General features: G+C 45.3%; 1 protein-coding gene across 2 annotated transcripts in view; it reads left to right on the forward strand.

The window, feature by feature from the left end:
* RHOA (ras homolog family member A) overlaps window positions 1–22,546 on the forward strand; it is a 64,341-nt gene that overhangs the window by 37,441 nt on the left and 4,354 nt on the right. The window contains exons 2-3 of one of the 2 annotated variants that reach the window (XM_073352704.1): window positions 4,761–4,918; window positions 14,420–14,540. In XM_073352704.1, the coding sequence (XP_073208805.1) occupies window positions 4,763–4,918; window positions 14,420–14,540 (277 nt within the window). In that variant the 5' untranslated portion in view covers window positions 4,761–4,762. The remainder of the gene's footprint in view (window positions 1–4,760; window positions 4,919–14,419; window positions 14,541–22,546) is intronic. The other variant, XM_073352705.1, reaches the window with a different exon arrangement.

The following is a 22,546-nucleotide window of genomic DNA, read 5'->3' on the forward strand; positions in this document are numbered from 1 at the left end:
AAATAAATGTCCCTGTTTTGGGGTAACTGCATCTCTGATCTTTAGACATGACAAATCCTGCATCTTGGCATGGGATTAGACTAGATGACCTTTGCAGTCCCTTCTAACCCTCTGATTCTATGACCCACTCCATGGTCTGCTCAAGAGAGACCCCCTTTGGTTTCAGGCCTCTGGCTGTCACCTGTCAGTCACCGGGGACACAGATCCTCTTCCCCCAGACCGAGGATTTAAGCTGCAGTCTCCCTGCAATTCCCAGAAGTTCAAGAAGCAAGTACAGTACTATGTTAAATGTAAACTACCAAAAAAAATCAAGGGAAATCAGGATTTTTCTTCTGCATGGTAGTTTCAAAACTGTATTAAGTCAATGTTAACTTTTGAAAGAACATAACGGTTTGCTGAGCGTTACAAATATTTCAGAGTTATGAGCAACCTCCCTTCCCAAGGAGTTCGTAACTCTGGGGTACATTTTACATTATCTCTGATTTTTTTTTTTTTTTGGGTCCTATTTTAAAACAATCCAAGGTCTAAACACATACTGAGCTTACCTTGAGCCCTTCAGACCCTTCGAGTTGGGTTTGCCCCCTTGGTTACAGGTTCAAGTTGGGTTTTTTAATCAAACCTGAGGTGCTGTAGTCAGCTTATGCTGACACTTTATACAGTTGTGGAGCCTTTGTTTCCCGGGCTTCCTGAAGCAGGTAAAAGAAGTCAATACTCCTTTGATGGAGGAGGAGCAGGGGGCCAAAATTCTGATGGTGGGTGTCTGTATGGCCAGTTTTGGTATTTTGTGTGAATCACGCCCTTGTGATTCCAGGTTCTCCAGGAAGTCCAGCCAGTGAGCCAGGAACACACACATGCATATATAATTTATTGATTGAAAGGTCTGTGGATAGTCTGTGGGTCCATGTCGACTAGTATGTCTCAGTACACTAATCTTTCAAGTTTTCAGGCTTCCAAGGTCTGGCTTACAAAAATGCAGGTAACCTCTATAATGTGGATGCAGTAGTCTCAAAGATATATGCCTTTGTTCATCATGTCTGTCACAAAATGGTCAGAGGATGTGTCCAGTGCCAAGGCTCCTTATGTGGGTGCTGTAATAATGCCATCACTGCTAGAGAAGCTGGCCTTGGCAGTGTGGAAGCAACAGGAGCTGGACCAATACCAGTAAGGGCTGAAAAAAGATTTTTACAGCTGAGTGCTTCCAATTTTAATAAACATCCATCCTAAGGCCTATCCGTTGTCTGCACAAAGAGCAAAGACCAGGTGTACTCCTATCCCATCCCCTGGCCGTAGGTGGGTGAGAGATTCCTGTTCTCTGGGGTACCATTAAGTGCAGCACCATCTTTGTCATTTTGTTAGCAAACAACACAGTTTCATCCTGTTGCCTGGCTGGGGAAACTCTCTCTCTCTCTCTCTCTCTCCCCATTGTGCATGTGTTCTCCAGTGCTGTAAACAGGGACTGATGCAGCTCTGTGACTTGGGTCTTGTCCCACTCACTGTTAGACCTCCACCCCCGAAGCATCGTGAAGCCACATCATGGGCTGGGTTAACTGCCATTAGGAATTGAAATCCATTAGGGCTCTCCATGCCATAGTGGAATTCTATTCCCACAACTGACTGTCCAGGATCAGCTCTAATGCCTCTGCTATATTACAGATACAGCTAACAAATTCCATCCAAAGGTCTCCACAAAGGGTTCAGAAATTGTCCACAATCTTTCCAGAATCTTGAAACTTGCATGTTAAGGACAGGCCTAAAACATGGCTCATCTGGAAACTGAATTAGGGGGATGGCGAGGAAAAGCAAACACACTGTTCTGAGACATATGTTTAGGATGGGAAATGTCAGTTTTTTCCATTCTCCTAGCATATTCACTTTGCTTTTTTTACAAGCATGTTTTGAGTAGGCATGGTCTTGGGAATGCCTCCGTGCACACAAGAAATACCCTCCAGCTAAGCAGAGATATTGGTGTGGTAACTTTCAGCTAACAGGAACCACTTTGTTGTATCCTCCTGTGACTTTAGGGAGTTATTGAGCAAATTGTGTCTTAAAGCTCGTGTGATAACTTCTAAAGACCTTGGACTGAGTTAAGGAAATGTCATCATTGAATCCCTTCCATGGAAACTAATCATCTGATTCATGCTTTGCAGGGTGAGCCTGGTGTGGGTTTCCTTTCCACTAGCTGAAGCTGCCAAGCTAGCTTATTTTAAAAGAACCCTATGTAATTGCAGAGGGGAGAGGGAGAGTGACTCATTATAAAAATGGAACAAAATAGTAAGCCTGTTATGCTCCATTGCTGTAGAAAATCTTTTCTAAGAAATGCATAGGTTCCATATAAAGCCCCAGAAAAACCAGTCTTTTAATTCACAGAATGTTTTTCACAGAATGTTCTATCCCAGTTGCTGTAAAAACCCCTCAAAGTGCAAGCCATAGGTGACATCGTTCTGGATGCTTTGCTTCAGGATTTGTTGGCCTTAGTTAATAAAAAAGTATCCAGCACATTTAAGGTAGTTTTTATATATATGTACATTTATTAAAACATGTTTTGCAGTTAAAGCTAAGGAAGTATTAAATTTAGTTGTTAATGTAGTGTGAATTGTACTCATTGTTTCTGGTCATCTGTCTTTCAAGTTTTTCAAATGCATAGATCACCTTCTCTCCCACTTCATTTTTATGCATAGATTAGAAAAAGAAAATAAGCTCTTTCTTTTTCAACTCCCAATTGATATCTCACCTGTGAACAAGCTAGTCATTGAACTGAACTAGTTGAATAAACTGGAATAAAGGAATATCATCTCTGCACCTGCAGAAGAGGCTACTGTTGGTCATACTTCAAAAAGCTTTGGTTCCAAGCGGTTAGCCAGTTACTTCTACTAGTTCAGTGGTTTGAATTTCTTTAAATCTTTGGCAGTAAACCTATAAACCTGGCCAGGCGCCTTCGCACCATAACGGATCTTGTGATCATTGGGCGGTTCACTCAAGGTCTGCTGTGCCAAAAATAAAAAACAAAAGGGTTAAACATTTTTAAATAAACAAGTTGTTACCTTTTTATTTAAAATTTTTACTAAAAATTTGCCTTATTATGGTTTTCTGTCATGTTAGATCATGATTCCTACAGAGGACAGCTTCCTTATTTACCAGATCAGTAGTCGGGGTCACCAGTGTTAAGTGTTTGGCTGCGTGTGTGTGTTCTCCCTGTGTGCTGTCCCAGCTCTGCGCAGACAGCCAGCACAGCAGATCTCGAGTGAGCCACCCAATGACCACAAGATCCTTTAAGGTGCAAAGGCACCCAGCCAGGTTTATTGTCGTCAAAGCACAGTAATAGTACCTGGTAGACTACGAGGATACTAACGCATGTATGCCTGTGACAATGGATGCAGCTCAGTGAATGGTGGGACCTTTTTATTCCTCCCTCAGCTGGACAAAGATACTCCCTCTGAGATACGTCTTTATACCCTGATATAAACAAGTTAGTAGTGCCTCTGACAGAGTTACTGCCACCTGATGTGGCTAGTTATAACCCATTACCTTGTACATGTTGGTTTGATCAAAACATCTCTATTACGTATGGTCATCCTGACTTTAACCCCTTTTAAAAGAGAATGTGTTCCTGTTACCTTTAGGGACTGTTTGTATACCATTCTTGGTATGGGGTGTTCTGGTACCACCCTTTGGAAATGTGTTTTTGTGCGTAGCACTTCTTAGGAATGTGTGTGTTTGCAATATCAGCCCTGTTCTTGCCAGATTCGGTAAGCAGGGCCTGCCTGATACCAGGCCTCTAATACAAGGGCTTCTGTCTCTGACGGTCTTGCTACTACAGGGATGAGTGTCCTTGAAACTGGCTGTGCAAGGAGATGATTGCTTTCAAGAGCCCATATAGCATATTAATGGAGCTTACTGCTTTAGGAATCTGTCCACTGCACTGTGATCATTCCATCAGTTCTCTTCCTGCATATCAGGAAAGTACTCAATCTACATGGGTAGTCCTGGATGTCAGGAAGGAGTGGAAAGCCTCTGGTACTTTTATAGTTAAAAATACATATTCTGTTGGCTCAGCATGGCAGGGGTATAGCTCTGGCCATCACTTTAACAGAATATTTGTGTAGACATTGATTGGCATTCCCAAAGAGGAACTTTCTCGGAGAAAGCAAAAGATTTAGAAAGGAGCCAGAGGATACTACTTGCGCTCTTTTGCTTCCCCTGTCTTGAGTCTACAAGACACACAAAGAACTATTAAGCACTGCTGCATGAAACTATTGGTCTCCCCTCCTCCTTTACCCTGTGATTTACTATGGGAAACAGACAATCACATGTGTTCTTGGGTACCAGATATCCCAGGAGAATTGTCCTGTTCCTCTGGATTCAGTAGGCTTCCAAGCATTTTCCTTAGTTTTTCAGCCACTTTCTACATTAGAAATGTATCCACTTGTGTTCTAACAATGATTTGATTTGTTTATCTGGCCTAGATACCTGATTCCCCACTTCACATCTGGTTCTGTTTCTCCCTCTTCCAAGTCCACGTAGTCCTTTGCCCCACCGTGCAGCATGTATCCTTAGGGTTGTGAGGTTTTAAGAGGAAGGTGAATTGGTCAAAACTGATGCCATACACAGCAGTCTTAACAAACAAGTGTACCACTTTTCAAAGTTCTTGCTGATTGGGGACATCGAGATAATCGGTCACTCAGTTTCTAGCATCTGTATTATATAATAGACAAACATTTCTGTTATATTTGTCAAGCCCCGTTTGTTTGTTTGTTTTCTAGCTATGGCAGCCATTCGGAAAAAGCTGGTTATAGTGGGTGATGGTGCCTGTGGAAAGACCTGTCTGCTGATTGTATTTAGCAAAGACCAGTTCCCTGAAGTTTATGTTCCCACAGTGTTTGAAAATTATGTAGCAGATATTGAAGTGGATGGAAAGCAGGTAGGTACACATTTCTGCAACAGTTAAACATCACCTGTGTATGTGAAACCTCTAGAGAGATGTATGTCCTTATAGGACCTAAAACGTGTTTGCAACACGTTTGGGGAGAAAGATGTCTTATGAGTGGTGGTGTGCCTAGAGCTGGCTTTTCTTTAAATGTCAGCAAAATCCCACCAGCTGTCTTTGAGTTGAGAAGGTTATAAAAAATGCAGTTGTCCAGGGTATGATCTTGTTGCAGTAACTTATTTTTCTGGCAGTGGTGGGTGGAATAATGCAAGGATGTCGTCTTGTGAAGAGAAGAGAGTGGGTGGCAGCATTTCTGGATAGGTTAGCTGGTTCATTATTTTAGCAGTTCCACTGGTCATAATTTTGCAAACATTATGGTTCCTCTTCATGGGCCTCTATATATATTTCCACTTGTGGGAGTTACCTTTTGGGGTAAGTTTGCAAAACAATGTCTGGGGTTTAGCATGCGAGTGCCTTCTGGCAGCACTGACATCAGCCACCCTAGTCTCCATCAAACAGAATGCATCCTCTAGCTGCCTCTGCTCCTTCTCCATCACCACCAGTAGTGAGAGGGGCCCTCTCTGGTGTCCAAGTTGACTAAGACAACTTTGATAAATAGCTAATAAGGATAGTCTAATTAAGAAGCTCAGAAAATAATTTTAAGTATGCCTCCCGAGCTTTTACCTCTGGGCCCTAAGGCTCTCCCAAGCAAGGGCAAACGTGCCTGGCCCTGATCCCAAAATGGGGTTTCAAAAGGTGTGCCTCTTTCCAGACCACAATCTGATATGCATGTACATTGCCATCTGTGTCTGGGCAACACATCTCAGTGTGTGATAAGTGGCACTTTCACTTCTGGAACCAACAGGGGTAGATCTCAGGCCCACCTGGCTGCCTAAAGCCTTCAACCAAAGCAACATAGGGCCCTGTTCTGGCACTTAGACCAGACAGAACCAGATTCAGTGCCGAGGTCTTTACCTGTGTCACCCAAGAACACTATTTCCTCAGCTCCAGAACCACCCACCATAAAGGTCTTGACACAGGATCCCTCTAGCCCCAGTGGCTGCAGTCAAAGCCATCAAGCCTCAGCTGGCACCAACACAGGAGGCTTCCTCCTGCACACCAAGCATTCAGTAATCTAAGCTGGTTATGCTGCCAGCGGCACCAACTACACGGAACCCCTTCTCCAGCTCAGGCAGATTTCTGCTCCAGGCTCATGCACAGACCATCTCTGCATTGGAAAAGGAGTGCCACCAGTGCAAAAGGACAGAGAAAACACGTTATCGAGGAGGGAGGACATAGAAAGAACAAATAGCACCTTCTGTTCTAACACAGGTCCCCAGTGAGAGAGCGTGTGCAAAAGAACAGCCCCCAGCATCAGCCAGAACAGCAAGGCCATCTTCCAGCGCCAGATACATTCATGCCTGTGCCCTGAAGAATATTGCTACTGAGGATTCCTTGAATGCTGTCAATACTTGCTAGTCAGAGATCTGGCCCACCAGTTAGAATCCTAGCCTCTCCAATGCATTATTCCTCATCCAGCCCAAAATCTTCAGCTAGCCCCTGGCTGGGTTTATTCCACTCTAAGGTTGACATGGAGCACCTTTGAATTGAAGAGTCCCTTTTGGCAACCTCGCACTGGGACTCGTGACCATTCACTTCCCCACAGGCATGGGGTCCTGAAAAGACTTTATACAAGGCTTGCTTCAGTTAATAATGTGGCCCTCTATGCAGGATTCAGTGAAGACCTTGTTGAATGAAGCAATATTTCCACTTTCCAGGTCACTATAGTATACAACTCCAGAAGGGTTTCCATTGATTCCAGCAACAATGGCCATCACCAGCACTAATGCTATCAGCACCAGGTCCTTGGCATCTATCTGACTACCACTCCCTGATGCTCAAGATCATAAGATGGGCCAGTTGATTGGGATGGCGATGATCCACAGGAACCAGATAAGTCCCCTATTGGGAATATTACAGATGCCACTTCCCTAGACAATCGGATTGGAACAGCCACGTGCCCACTGACAAATACAAACAGTTCCTGAAACTTTTAGGTATGATGGTTTGTATGCTTCAGTTATAGCCTGGGATCACAGCACCAGAAACATTCCTTATTTGACATTTTACAAAGAGATAACTGCCTGACTTCCCAATAGTGGTCTGTTGAACACAGTCAAGGATATGGCTTTCATCTGTCTCCTCTGCCACCTGTTGTAAAGAAAGTAGATAGGATGTACCCCATCCCCTCCAAAGGTCACCAGTTTCTGCAGCAGCACTTGCTTGCCAACTCCCTGGTAGTGTCTGCTGCTCAGGAAAGATGTTGAGGGGCTAGAGCTGCTCATTCAGTCCACATGAGTACAAAAGGATCCTTTTGGATGAAGGTCCTATTCGTTGGGAATCTCTGGGCCTCAGAGTGGTGAATTACCAACCCATAATGGTGGGGTACAGCTACACCATATGGTATACAATGAACCCCATTTTGGACTCTCCCCAAAGAACAAAAAGAAGCAGACAGAATCCTGGTCAAGTGAGGGCTGGATGTTGGCTCTGCATTCTTTGGGGGCAGCATATTATGCTACAGATACAGGTGCCAGGAAAATGGAGATTTCTGTGAGTGTGAGTGAGTGCATGTGTCCTAGCTTAGATATTCAGGGCTAATGCTGTAGTCTAAGTAAAATTGAGGATCTGCCCTTCAAGAAAAGCTGCATATTTTTAGTGACAAATGGATTAGATACTAGGGAAGATCAAGACAACCATAGCCATAGCTCATTCACTAGGTGTCTTCCAAAGAAGGTTCTCATGCCATGCTTTCTGTGACTAGAGACCGATCCCAGCTTATCCTCAAGATATGTAGCACCAAAGACGATACCAGCCACCTTCCAAACCAAATACTGAGAAATTCCAGTAACACAGTACCAGGATTTCTCATCATACCCCTTTGCAGCATGTAGCATCTGCCTCAAAACAGTGGATCTGAGGGTAGTTTCAAGAGACAAATACCACTCTAACAGCATCTCTTCAGATCTCTGTACCCATCTCCTCTCTTTGGAACTTGTCTCCTCCTCCTGTAGTGGTTGCTACTCCCTTACTTTTGGTCATTGGGTATTGGACACCAATCTGCAATCTTGGCAGTCTATCCAGTTCTGCACTTCATCCCTTCACCATTGTCTCCTTCCTTCCTCTTTTGGGACCAGTCTCATGAGGGAATCTTCTTATATGAACTGGTATCCCTCCTTGCAAAGGGAGAATAAAATCCCACTTGAATATCGAGGGAATGGATACTATTCTTATTGCATGATATCCAAGAAGGCAGGTAATCTTAAATCCATCCTAGTATGAAGGAACCTGAACAAGTACACTCGCACCTTCAAGTTCAGGATACCCATCTTGAGAGAGAGCGCATCTCATCCCTATCCCATGGAGACTGGTACATAACCCTTGATTTAAAGGAGACATGATACGTGATTCTAGATACTTTCACGTTTCATCAGGAAGAGCCACATCAAATACCTGAGGGGTTCTACATGGGAATTAACTATCCAGTTCAAAATTTTCTCTTTCGGCCTGTCTATAAGCCCCTGGTTATTCGTGTCTAGCAGTGCTGGCCGCCTATCTCAGATGAAGGGGTGTTTATGTATACCAGCACCTGAATGATTGACTAGTAAATGCAAAACCACAGCAAGAACTGGCATTTTGAATATACATGCAACTTGCTCTCTTCTCTAGTACCCCAAATAATCCATGAGAAATTCACAGTCCAACCCATCCATCTTATTGGGGCATTCCTGGATTCAATCCAGGCCAGAGCTTTCCTCTGAGGACAGGTTCCTCAAGATCCAGCAAGCCCTGATCACACTCAGTGCCCAGCCAAATCAGTTGACACAGTTCATTTGAGCCTTTTAAGCCCTATGGCCTCTTTAGCATACGTGACCCCTCAAGCTCACTTTCATATGAGACCCCTGCAATATTGGGTCATAGAACACCACATTCTAAACGTGCAGTTTACAGAGGAAACTTCAGAGGGGTAGCCGTGTTAGTTTGTATCAGTAAAAACGAGGAGTCCTTGTGGCACCTTAGAGACTAACACATTTATTTGAGCATAAGCTTTTGTGGGATATAACCCATTTCATCTGATTGCTTCTGATGAAGTGGGTTATATCCCACAAAAGCTTATGCCCAAATAAATGTGTTAGTCTCTAAGGTGCCACAAGGACTCCTCATTGTTTTTAGAGGAAACTTGTGATCACTCCTGAAGTCCTGCAATAGCTTTCCTGGTTGGGGCCAGGAAAAAAAATCTTTGTAGGGTGTACAGTCCATCACTTCTGCTCTCACATCCACATTCACCACTGACCCCTCCGCCTCATCCCCGATGGAAGTCTTGGTTGTGCCCAAAGTTCATGACTTGTGGTATGCCTGAGAATCCAAATGCCACACCAGTGTTTTCAGGCCAGTGTGATGGGCCCTTAGGGAAACTGATATTGGTTAATAATGGACAACAGCACAACCAGGTTCTCCATCATTAAGTAGAGCAAAGAAACTAGATGTGGTGTACAAAGCACCAGATCCATCTGGTTGGTTGAGGAAGAAAATGTGCAAGCAGACTTGTTGAGCAGCAAGATGCCGAATCTATATGAATGATCTCTAAAAATGTCAGTGGTCAGAAAATTTTATCAAATGGGGCCACCCAAAAATTATACCGTTTCACATCAAGGCAAAATACCACGCATCAATTCTGCTGCACCAGAGCAGGAAGAGGCAATACCTCTCTCAGATAAATTTCTTCTGAAGTGGGACCTGTCTCTCCCCTGCACCTGTGATCCCGGGGTCATTAGAATCACAGTGACTGTCTGCTTTTGATTTTTCCTAACCTGTGACCATCCCAATGCTGGTACACCAATTCCTGGACCTCTCTAGGTAGCCACCCTAACCTGCTTGTCTCTGTCTCTAAACCACTTGTCTCAGTGTAGAATACTGCACCCAAATCCCGAGATGCTACATCTCACAGCATGGAGGACAGCCTGGTTAACTAGGGTGGATCACACCTGTTCTTAAATTGCAATCCATCATTCTCATGTCTAGAAAGAGCTCCACTCTCAAATACTACAAACAAAAATGAAAAGATTTTGCATCTAGACCAATGACAAGATTATGCCTCCATCCCAAGTTGGGGTTTTTGCAGATCTGGGTTACTTATTGCATCTTGTAACCCAAGGTCTGGCCTGTTGGGTGCATTTCTTAAGGTTCATGTGGCAGCCATTTCTGCTATTAGCACCATGTCAGAGGCAGACCAATTTTTCCCTCCACCCCAGTCTCCAGATTTCTAAAGGCTTGACTAATGCTTTTCCCCCAACCAAGGAGTGTCCTTCCTCTTGGGATTTAAATCGTGTACTAATTCCTCCTCTTTTCTCCTCCCCCCCTCCCCTCCCCCATTTTTGAACTTCCTAGATCAGCTTCTTTAAAACATCTTATTTCTAAATACAGCTTTCCTTATTGCCTTCACCTCTGCAAGGAGGGTAAGTGTACTCCAGGCACAGTGACTACACCACCTTACACCATGGCTCAAAGATGGTTATAAGGCCCCATCACGCCTAAGGCGATGGCCAGTTACCGGTAGATCAGCGCTGTTGTGATCAATGCACTGGCATCGATTTAGTAGGTCTGGCAAAGACCCGTTACATCGATGGCAGAGCGATATCCTGTCAACTCTGGTACTCCAGTTCCCCGAGAAGAGTAAGGCAAGTAGATGGGGTTGTCAACTTTCTAATCGCACAAAACCGAATACCCTTGCCCCACCCCCTGCTCACTACATTTCCCCTCCCTCAGTGGCTTGCTGTCCCCTACCCTCACTCACTTTCACTGGGCTGGGGTTGGGGAGTGGGAGGGGGTGAAGGCTCTAACTGGAGGATGCTGGCTCCGGGGTGGGACTGGCGATGAGGGGTTCAGGGTGTGGGAGGGGGCTCTGCTGGGGTAGAGGATTGAGGTGTGTGTGTGTGTGGGGGGCCTCCATGTGGGGATGCAGGCTCTGGGGGGGGCCTGGGGACAAGGGGTTTGGGGTGCAGCAGGGGCTCTGGGTTTGGCGGGCTCAGTGTTGGGGTTCAGGCTTACCTCAGGCAGCTTACCCAGCAGGGCTAAGGTAAGCTCCCTGCCTGTCCTGGCACCACACTGCACCCCAAAGTGGCCAGCAGATCCCGCTCCTAGGCGATGGGGCTAGGAGGCTCTGTGTGCTGCCTCCCCCCACACAGGTGCCACCCCCCACCTTCTGCCCGCAGGCACCCCCCTACCCCCCGCAGCTCCCATTGTCCACGTTTTCTGGCCAGTGGGAGTGTGGAGCAGGTGCTTGGGGCAGGCGCAGCACACAGAGCCCCATGGCCCCCCTACCTAGAACCTGGACCTGCTGGCTGCTTCCAGGGCACAGCATGGTGCCAGGACAGGTAGGGACTAGCCTGCCTTAGACCTGCAACACTGGCGACCAGACTTTTAATGGCCCGATCGGCAGTGCTGACCGGAGCTGTCAGGGTCCCTTTTTTCAACCAGATGTTTCGGTCGAAAACTGCGTGCCTGGCAACCCTAAAATTAGGTGGGCGGCGTCTCCCATTGACACAGCACTGGGTAGACACCGCGGTGAGTCAGCCTAAGTTGTGTCAACTTCAGTTACATTTATTCATGTAACTGAAGTAGTATAACTTAGGTCAACTTACTGTGGTAGTGTAGATAAGGCCTAAGCTGGTGTCTGACTTGCACCTCAATCAATACATTTCCCTTGCTGTCTTCTTCCTAAAATGCCATTCCCATCCCACGGAAACACACTTGCACACTGTGTTAAAAGAACTCCTTGGGTTTACCTCAACAGTACAAAATCTATTAAGACAAACTCTGTTTATAGTTCATGAGGGAGACTCCCCTTGGCATCTACCTCTAGACAGATTGTCCCAGTGAATTAAGAGATGCATAGAATTGTTAAATCATAACTAAAGTACCTGTATCTACAGTCTTAAGAAATTCTGCTGGAGCCACTGCTACAGCTATCGCTTCTTTCAGGCACATTCTTGTTGGAGAGAAAGAGAGGAGCAGCATGGAGTTCAGTGCATACTTTAACCAGGCATTTTTCTTTTGAAATTAAACTGCAATGCGAAATTGGGTAGGACAGTGCTACAGTCCACGTTTATTAGAGCGCTCCTCGCCTGCCTTCTTCCTAAGGGAATGTGACGCTCTGTACCTCGGGGGAACACCTAGCACCCTCATGTTCATCCTTGTGAAATGATTGTGTAGTATCCAATGCAAAGTCTGTCATGTCTGGTATCTTCGGAAGGCTCATGATGCACTGAGCATTGTTGTTACATGAAATTATAACCTATAACTACACACAGTAATGTTATGAGGCTGAAAATGTATCCTCATGGCTTAAAATAAGCCTAGGCAAAAACTCTCCAAGAGCAGAGAGGCAGTTCACACCTCATCAGGGCAGGTATGGGACAAGCCCAGCCTCACAGGAACAAAGGATGCTGGCCTATGAAGTAACAAAAGGATCTGTTGAACTCTCGAGTGAGTTATCTCCCTCCTTTCGCCAGTTTGGGATTGCGATGAAGTAATGCTCACCTGACTCTGAAGGGGGGCGCAAAGCCAAGAGGGAAGAAAGAATATGATAAAAGGGAGAGACGTTTGCCATGCTCTTCCTCTCTCTTCCACCTACATCTACAGACACCACACCAAGTGACTGAAACACTGATCAAAGGGGAGAGCCTGGCTGATGAGCAACCAGCCAGCCTGTGGTGAGAAGCATCTAAGTTTGTAAGGGCATTGAGAGTGTTAAGATCAGCTTAGAATGCATTTTGCTTTTATTTCATTTGACCAAATCTGACTTGTTATGCTTTGACTTATAATCACTTAAAATTTATATTTGCAGTTAATAAATGTTTGTTTTTTTACCTGAAGCAGTGCGTTTGGTTTGAAGCATGTCAGAAACTCCCCTTGGGATAACAAGCCTGGATGAATTTCTTTGTTAAATTGACAAACTCATATAAGCTTGCAGCATCCAGCGGGCATAACTGGACACTGCAAGATGGAGGTTCCTAGGGTTGTGTCTGGGACTGGAGATATTGGCTAGTGTCATTCGGTTGCACAATCCAGGGAGCAGCTTACGTGTCAGAGGCTGTTCGTGAACAGCCCAGGAGTGGAGGTTCTCACAGCAGAGCAAAGTAAGGCTGGCTCACAGAGGCAGGGTTTGGAGCGACCTAGCAGATTACCGGTCCAGATAATACCAGAGGGGAACGTCACAGGGAACACTACTCACTAGTGTCCCACAGGTGGGAATGCACAGATGCCCTCAAAGGAGAGAAGGAGCTGAGGTAGCAAAAAGGGATGCACTGTTATATAGACTAGAGCGGCTCCTTCAGCACCACACAAAGGCACTCATGCACCCACCCCCCCAGCAGACGCTGCTTTAGAAGAGGGTTCCGGGTGTTGTCCACCAGGAGCCTGCTCCCACAAATGTGAATGCACAAAGGGGACACACAGAACAAGTTACTGGTAAGTAACTTCTCATTTTGAACCCAGTTCTGCCCTCTGTTACATTAGTGCAAACTTCCTGGAAATCTATGGCAGATGCACCCTATAATTGAGAGTAGCATTTGAGCTGTTTTCATAAGTTAAACAATTGACAGTTGCTTGGCATTCAAGCATATTGATGTTTGGAGTCCAGTTGCTGCCTGTCTCACTTAATCAGAGCTGCTTGAAAAGTTTCTCAATGTTTTTTTTTGTATGTTTTGGGTTCATCCATTTAGTATTTGCCATTTTTACAAATTTATTATTGTAGGTACTTAGTATAGCTTGTAGTTTTCTAGTTTTTTTTTTTTCCCCCAAAAAAATTCTGTGGTGTAGTTCTCCTAGTTCTGCCCCAAATTGAGATCTTAAAAGATGACCTCATTTATTCATCCCTTAGGAATAATGGGTGTTGCACACAAGAAAGATCAGCAAATTACAGGTTTAAGTTTCTACTATCGTGGTGGAAGTTCAGTAAAACTACACGGAAATGAGTGGCCCTGTGACATTTTTCTCTCTTAGTTGGGGTGTGGGGTGAATTTTTTAATCTGACCAAGTTTCTGAATAGCAAGTGCATGTATATTCCTGTTTTACTGAAAATGTGACCTCTTAGATCGTTTACAGAGTAGTTTCCCAGCCTCAGAGAACTATTTTTAGGCTATTATATCCCTTCAGTTGATCCATCTTGCTTTTCTTTCTGGTAGCTCCCACTCTTCAGAAGTGTAGGGATGACCACTGATTATAATGGAAAATCTTGTCGATGTGTTAAATTGATTTTTGGACGCAGGGAATAGACAACACCTCATTTTCCATTTGTGAAAGTGGAGTACACTCTGTTCCCTCCTGTTGAGTCATGTTCACTGAAATCCACTCTCTAGTTTGCTTGGACTACTCACACTTGAATCAGATTTCCCCTTCATGATTTTAGCTAACTGCCTTAATTCTTTTCCGTAGGTTGAGTTGGCCCTGTGGGATACTGCAGGACAAGAAGATTATGATCGACTTAGGCCTCTGTCATATCCAGACACCGATGTTATACTTATGTGTTTTTCAATTGATAGTCCTGATAGTTTAGGTAAGTGAGACTTGAATCCAAACCATGTTTCCTGTATCCCTAGGAGACTGTGTTGTGGAGCCTTTAATTCATTTATCCATGGTTTAATATTGAGTGGCAATTCTGGTTTCTACTAACCACACTTTTATATACATTGCAATGGTAGCGTCAATATTTTGTGTAATGAATCTTTGTTCTTCGAGTAGTGTCCCTGTGGGTGCTCCACTTCTGGTGCATGTGCACCCCATTTGCCTTTGATCAGAGACTTTCAGTAGCAGTGCCCATTCAACCAATGCATGCGCCCTACACCTCCTTGTGCTTCCTGCTGAGGATATATAGGGTTGTGCAGGCAAACTGCCCTCAATGCCTTCTCAATCGCCTCCAACTGAGACGGAACATCTAGCATGCCTACTTTATTGTTTGGTTAAGTTTGCCATTTTTATTTCTAGTTTAGCCTTTTATTGAAGTTTAGCTTATTTAGTATCAGAGGGGTAGCCATGTTTTTGTAAGGTGACTCCCTTCTGTTCATGTGTCAGTATTTTTATGCCTGTATCTGTAATTTTCACTCCATGCATCTGAAGAAGTGGGGTTTTTTACCCACGAAAGCTTATGCCCAAATAAATCTATTAGTCTTTAAGGTGTCACCAGACTCCTCGTAGTTTAATTAGTGTAGTTTTCCATTTCTATTTCATTTATTTTTGAGGGTCTTTATTTCCCTCACACACCCCCTAGGAGTCCTTTTCCTCCATTGTGGGGGTACGCCAGGATAACCAAACGCTGCCTCACTTGCTGGGACGCTATTCCCGTTAAAAATGGACATTCCAAGTGCAGTCACTGCTCAGAGGAAATGTGCATCCCTGAGAATTGCAATTTTTGTGCAACCTTTAAGAGCAAGGGTAGAAAAAACAGGAGATAAAACTTGAACTCCTCATAGAATCATAGAATATTAGGGTTGGAAGGGACCTCAGGAGGTCATCTAGTCCAACCCCCTGCTCAAAGCAGGACCGATCCCCAATTAAATCATCCCAGCTCGGGCTTTGTCAAGCCTGACCTTAAAAACTTCTAGGGAAGGAGATTCCACCATCTCCCTAGGTAACGCATTCCAGTGTTTCACCACCCTCCTAGTGAAAAAGTTTTTCCTAATATCCAACCTAAATCTCCCCCACTGCAGCTTGAGACCATTACTCCTTGTTCTGTCACCTGCTACCACTGAGAACAGTCTAGAGCCATCCTCTTTGGAACCCCCTTTCAGGTAGTTGAAAGCAGCTATCAAATCCCCCCTCATTCTTCTCTTCTGCAGACTAAACAATCCCAGTTCCCTCAGCCTCTCCTCATAAGTCATGTGTTCCAGACCCCTAATCATTTTTGTTGCCCTTCACTGGACTCTCTTCAATTTATCCACATCCTTCTTGTAGTGTGGGGCCCAAAACTGGACACAGTACTCCAGATGAGGCCTCACCAATGTCGAATAGAGGGGGACGATCACGTCCCTCGATCTGCTGGCAATGCCCCTTCTTATACATCCCAAAATGCCATTGGCCTTCTTGGCAATAACGGCACACTGTTGACTCATATCCAACTTCTCGTTCACTGTAACCCCTAGGTCCTTTTCTGCAGAACTGCTGCTGAGCCATTCGGTCCCTAGTCTGTAGCGGTGCATGGGATTCTTCTGTCCTAAGTGCGGGACTCTGCACTTGTCCTTGTTGAACCTCATCAGATTTCTTTTGGCCCAATCCTCCAATTTGTCTAGGTCCCTCTGTATCCTATCCCTACCCTCCAGCTTATCTACCACTCCTCCCAGTTTAGTGTCCTCTGCAAACTTGCTGAGGGTGCAATCCACGCCATCCTCCAGGTCATTTATGAAGATATTGAACAAAACCGACCCCGGGGCACTCCACTTGATACCGGCTGCCAACTAGACATGGAGCCATTGATCACTACCCGTTGAGCCCGACAATCTAGCCAGCTTTCTATCCACCTTTATAGTCCATTCATCCAGCCCATACTTCTTTAACTTGCTGGCAAGAATACTGTGGGAGACAGTGTCAAAAGCTTTGCTAAAGTCAAGGAACAACATGTCCACTGCTTTCCCTTCATCCACAGAGCCAGTTATCTCGTCATAGAAGGCAATTAGATTAGTCAGGCTTGACTTGCCCTTTTGAATCCACGCTGACTGTTCCTGATCACTTCCTCTCCTCTAGGTGCTTCAGAATTGATTCCTTGAGGACCTGCTCCATGATTTTTCCAGGGACTGAGGTGAGGCTGACTGGCCTGTAGTTCCCAGGATCCTCCTCCTTCCCTTTTTTAAAGATGGGCACTACATTAGCCTTTTTCCAGTCATCTGGGACCTCCCCTGATCGCCATGAGTTTTCAAAGATAATGGCCAATGGCTCTGCAATCACATCCGCCAACTCCTTTAGCACTCTCGGATGCAACACGTCCGGCCCCATGGACTTGTGCACGTCCAGCTTTTCTGAATAGTCCCGCACCACTTCTTTCTCCACAGAGGGCTGGTTACCTTCTCCCCATGCTGTGCTGCCCAGTGCAGGAGTCTGGGAGCTGACCTTGTTCGTGAAGACGGAGGCAAAAGAAGCATCAAGTACATTAGTTTTTTTCACATCCTCTGTCACTAGGTTGCCTCCCTCAATCAGGGGCTCATGCTTTCCTTGACTTTCTTGTTGCTAACATACCTGAAGAAACCCTTCTTGTTACTCTTAACATCTCTTGCTAGCTGCAACTCCAGGTGTGATTTGGCCTTCCTGATTTCACTCCTGCATCCCCGAGCAATATTTTTATACTCTTCCCTGGTCATTTGTCCAATCTTCCACTTCTTGTAAGCTTCTTTTTTGTATTTAAGAGCAGCAAGGATTTCACTGTTAAGCCAAGATGATTGCCTGCCATATTTACTGTTCTTTCTACACATCGGGATGGTTTGTCCCTGTAACCTCAATAAGGGTTCTTTAAACTACAGCCAGATCTCCTGGACTCCTTTCCCCCTCATGTTATTCTCCCAGGGGATCTTGCCCATCAGTTCCCTCAGGGAGTCAAAGTCTGCTTTTCTGAAGTCCAGGGTCTGTATTCTGCTGCTTTCCTTTCTTCCTTGTGTTAAGATCCTGAACTCGACCATTTCATGGTCACTGCCTCCCAGGTTCCCATCCACTTTTGCTTCCCCTACTAATTCTTCCTGGTTTGTGAGTAGCAGGTCAAGAAGAGCTTGGTTCCTCCAGCACTTGCACCAGGAAATTGTCCCCTACATTTTCCAAAAACTTCCTGGATTGCCTGTGTACCGCTGTATTGCTCTCCCAGCAGATATCAGGGTGATTGAAGTCTCCCATGAGAACCAGGGCCTGCGATCTAGTAACTTCTGCGAGTTGCCGGAAGAAAGCCTCATCCACCTCATCTCCCTGGTCTGGTGGTCTATAGTAGACTCCCACCACGACATCACCCTTGTTGCTCACACTTCTAAACTTAATCCAGAGACACTCAGGTTTTTCTGCAGTTTCATACTTGAGCTCTGAGCAGTCATACTGCTCTCTTACATACAGTGCAACTCCCCCACCTTTTCTGCCCTTCCTATCCTTCCTGAACAGCTTATATCCATCCATGACAGTACTCCAGTCATGTGAGTTATCCCACCAAGTCTCTGTTATTCCAATCACATCATAATTCCTTGACTGTGTCAGGACTTCCAGTTCTCCCTACTTGTTTCCCAGGCTTCGTGCATTTGTATATAGGCACTTGAGATAACCTGCTGATCGCTCCTCTTTCTCAGTATGAGGCAGGAGCCCTCCCCTCTTGCGCTCTCCTGCTCGTGCCTCCTCCCGGTATCCCACTTCCCCACTTACCTCAGGGCTTAGGTCTCCTTCCCCCGGTGAACCTAGTTTAAAGCCCTCCTCACTAGGTTAGCCAGCCTGCTTGCGAAGATGCTCTTCCCTCTCTTCGTTAGGTGGAGCCCGTCTCTGCCTAGCACTCCTTCTTGGAACACCATCCCATGGTCAAAGAATCCAAAGCCTTCTCTCCAACACCACCTGCGTAGCCATTCGTTGACTTCCACGATTCGACGGTCTCTACCCAGGCCTTTTCCTTCCACGGGGAGGATGGACGAGAACACCATTTGCACCTCAAACTCCTTTATCCTTCTTCCCAGAGCCACGTAGTCCAAGTGATCCGCTCAAGGTCATTCTTGGCAGTATCATTGGTGCTCACGTGAAGAAGCAGGAAGGGTTAGCGATCTGAGGGCTTGATGAGTCTCGGCAGTCTCTCAGTCACATCACGAATCTTAGCTCCTGGCAAGCAGCAGACTTCTCGGTTTTCCCGTCGGGGCGGCAGATAGATGACTCAGTCCCCCTGAGGAGAGAGTCCCCGACCACCACCACCCGCCTCCTTCTCTTGGGAGCGGTGGTTGTGGAACCCCCAACCTTAGGACAGTGCATCCCATGCCTTCCAATCGACAGAGTCTCCTTCTGCTCCCTTCCCTCAGGCGTATCATCTGGTCCACTCTCCACATTAGTACCTGTGGAGAGAACATGAAAATGGTTACTTACTTGTATCTGCCCTGCTGGTACATGGACGTTCCCCTTTTTTCTTCTGGAGGTCACATGATGCCAAATTTCTTCACCATCCTTCTGTCCCTGATGTGCAGCCTGCTCTGAATCTTCAGAACCTTGTGCCCGTAGAAGCCTATCCTGACATCAGTCCAGGAAATCTTCAGTTTCTCTTATGCAACGTAGGGTCAATACCTGTTGCTCCAGACCTTGAACCTTCTCTTCCAGTATGGAGACCAGCTTGCACGTTGTACAGACAATGTCGCATCTGTCCTGTGGAAGAAAGACAAACATAGCACATCCAGTGCATGATGGAGTGCTGTCTTCTTCCTGCCCTGGATCCAGGTCAGTGCAACCCCTATACATCAGCCTGCAAGTGAGTATAGTGCTTTGTCTACTCAGCACCACTTTCACCCAGATCTGCAAAAAAAAATGTCAGAAGGTACTGGGAAAGCCTATAAGACAAGGAGTTCCAGTTCTCCCACAACAAGCTTGTCTCAAAAAGATCTCAGTCTCGGCAGATTTCACCCATTTCTGAACCCTCAAGTCCTGGGCTGGGTACTGCTGAGGCTTCAGGCTCTTCTAGTACCAATAGTGCTTCCAAGGCCCTGAGTTCATTTAGGAAGCCCCGGTTCCAAATGGGCTTTGGAACGTAAACTGACTCCGCTACCATCCATAGCTCTCTTGTGGGCAGTTTTCTCTGCTTCCACCCTGGATTTTTCTGCCTCCATCTCCAAGCACCTTAAGGCCATCTGTCTATCATGCTCTTTTTGTTTCTCTTCAGCTTCGAATCTGGCCAGCTCTAGTTTATTAGCTGCTTCACTGCTGGTCATTTTCCTGCTTTCTTGTGCTTAACTCTAGCTATACCCGAGAGTTAGGGAAAAACAAACAAACAAAGAAACCAACTTGTGAATTTCCCTGCTGGAGGTTAACTACCCTGCCTTTAGGTAGAGAAAACTCCAGCTCAAAAAAGAAAAATTCCTTTGTAAAAAAAAAAAAAAAAAACCAAAAAACGAACACCTCTGTCTCCAGGCAAATAGACAGAAAACCCTCTAGCTGCTCTCAGCTTAAAAAAATAAAAACCTCTTCAGGTCTGTGTTTTTGGTTCAAAATGATCCCACCGCTCTGCCACCATGTCAGGATTCTTTCCCTACTCTGAACTCTAGGGTACAGATGTGGGGACCCGCATGAAAGACCCCCTAAGCTTATTCGTACCAGCTTAAGTTAAAAACTTCCCCAAGGTACAAACTTTGCCTTGTCCTTGAACAGTATGCTGCTACCACCAAGTGTCTTAAACAAAGAACAGGGAAAGAGACCACTTGGAGACGTCTTTCTGCAAAATATCCCCCCCAAGCCCTACACCCCCCCTTTCCTGGGTAGGCTTGAGAATAATATCCTAACCAATTGGTTACAAAATCATCAAAAACCTAAACCCCTAGATCTTGGAACAATGGAAAAATGAGTCAGGTTCTTAAAAGAAGGATTTTATTGGGAAAAAAAAAAAGAGAGGTAAAAATCATCTCTGTAAAATCAGAATGGAAAATACTTTACAGGGTATTCAGAATCAAATCATAGAGTATCCCCCTCTGGGCAAAACCTTAAAGTTACAGAAAACAGGAATAAACCTCACTCTTAACACAGGGAAAATTCACATAAAACAAAAGATAAACTAATGGGCCTGTCCTGGCTTTCCTATACTGGTTGCAATATTGGAGACTTGGATTAGGATGGGTTGAAGAAGATGGATTTCTGTCTGGCCTCTCTCAGTCCGAAGAGAGAACAAACACTTAAAGAGCGCAAACAAAAGCCTTTTCCCCCCAAGATTTGAAAGTATCTTGTTCCCTTATTGGCCCTTTGGGTCAGGTGCCAGCCAGGTTAGCTGAGCTTCTTAACCCTTTACAGGTAACAGGATGTTGCCTCTGGCCAGGAGGGATTTTATAGCACTGTATACAGAAAGGTGGTTACCCTACCCTACCAACTCAACTTGCCCCAATTCCCCTGACACTATTGCAAGGCGTATTCACATATGGCAAATGATGTGACTGAACAAGTGATTGCCAAAATCAAGCAAAGTCCTTTTTTGTCATTCAGCTTGACAAAACGATGGATGTGTCTGGTGCTGTTCAGATACTGACCTATACAAAATTTGAGAATGATGGAAAAACTCCAAGAGGAATTGCTGTTCTACTAGCCATTACCATAGAATGCTACCGGAGAACAGCTCTTTGCACTTTTGGATGCTTTTGTCTCTGATTCTGGCTTGAAATAACCATGCTGTGTAGGAATTTGCCAGGACGGTGCTTGTGCAGAGACTGGAAATACACGACTCAGGGCTCAGAAGTGGGACGGAGCTGCTGGTGGTGGTGCTGCTGTGTCTGAACAAGCAGCCTTCAGACTAGTAAATGCTGATCTACTTAAAGGGGCAGCATGTGTCTGTCTCACTCTCACACTCTGTCTCTCTCTCACCCACCTCCCAATACGTACTTGTATTATTGTTATTGTTACTTCTTGGTATTTCCTGCAATGCACATATATTCTCTTAAAGTGCTGTTTTTTGACTGGTCTGTGCATTTCATATTTTTTATTTCTCTCTTACACGTAAATGTAATTCTTTTGAGTAGTGAGTTCTAAAAATGCCTAACCTGTCCTGGTTGGAGTAATTATCCCTATGGTAACTTTTTAAAAATATATATTATAGCTAGGTTTTTAGTTTCTACTGGTTGCGCACATCTGCATATTACCTCAATATTGGTGCACAAAGCAAAATTCATTCTGCACATGGATGGAAAAAAAATTAGAGGGAACGTTTGAGGCACTCTCCCTTCTGTCTGTGGAGCTGCCCATTAGTTCATAGAATCATAGAATCATAGAATATCAGGGTTGGAAGGGACCCCAGAAGGTCATCTAGTCCAACCCCCTGCTCAAAGCAGGACCAATTCCCAGTTAAATCATCCCAGCCAGGGCTTTGTCAAGCCTGACCTTAAAAACCTCTAAGGAAGGAGATTCTACCACCTCCCTAGGTAACGCATTCCAGTGTTTCACCACCCTCTTAGTGAAAAAGTTTTTCCTAATATCCAATCTAAACCTCCCCCACTGCAACTTGAGACCATTACTCCTCGTTCTGTCATCTGCTACCATTGAGAACAGCCTAGAGCCATCCTCTTTGGAACCCCCTTTCAGGTAGTTGAAAGCAGCTATCAAATCCCCCCTCATTCTTCTCTTCTGCAGGCTAAACAATCCCAGCTCCCTCAGCCTCTCCTCATAACTCATGTGTTCCAGTCCCCTAATCATTTTTGTTGCCCTTCGCTGGACTCTCTCCAATTTATCCACATCCTTCTTGTAGTGTGGGGCCCAAAACTGGACACAGTACTCCAGATGAGGCCTCACCAATGTCGAATAGAGGGGAACGATCACGTCCCTCGATCTGCTCGCTATGCCCCTACTTATACATCCCAAAATGCCATTGGCCTTCTTGGCAACAAG

Source organism: Lepidochelys kempii, chromosome 7 (genome assembly GCF_965140265.1).
Source record: "Lepidochelys kempii isolate rLepKem1 chromosome 7, rLepKem1.hap2, whole genome shotgun sequence".
NCBI lineage: Eukaryota > Metazoa > Chordata > Testudines > Cheloniidae > Lepidochelys > Lepidochelys kempii.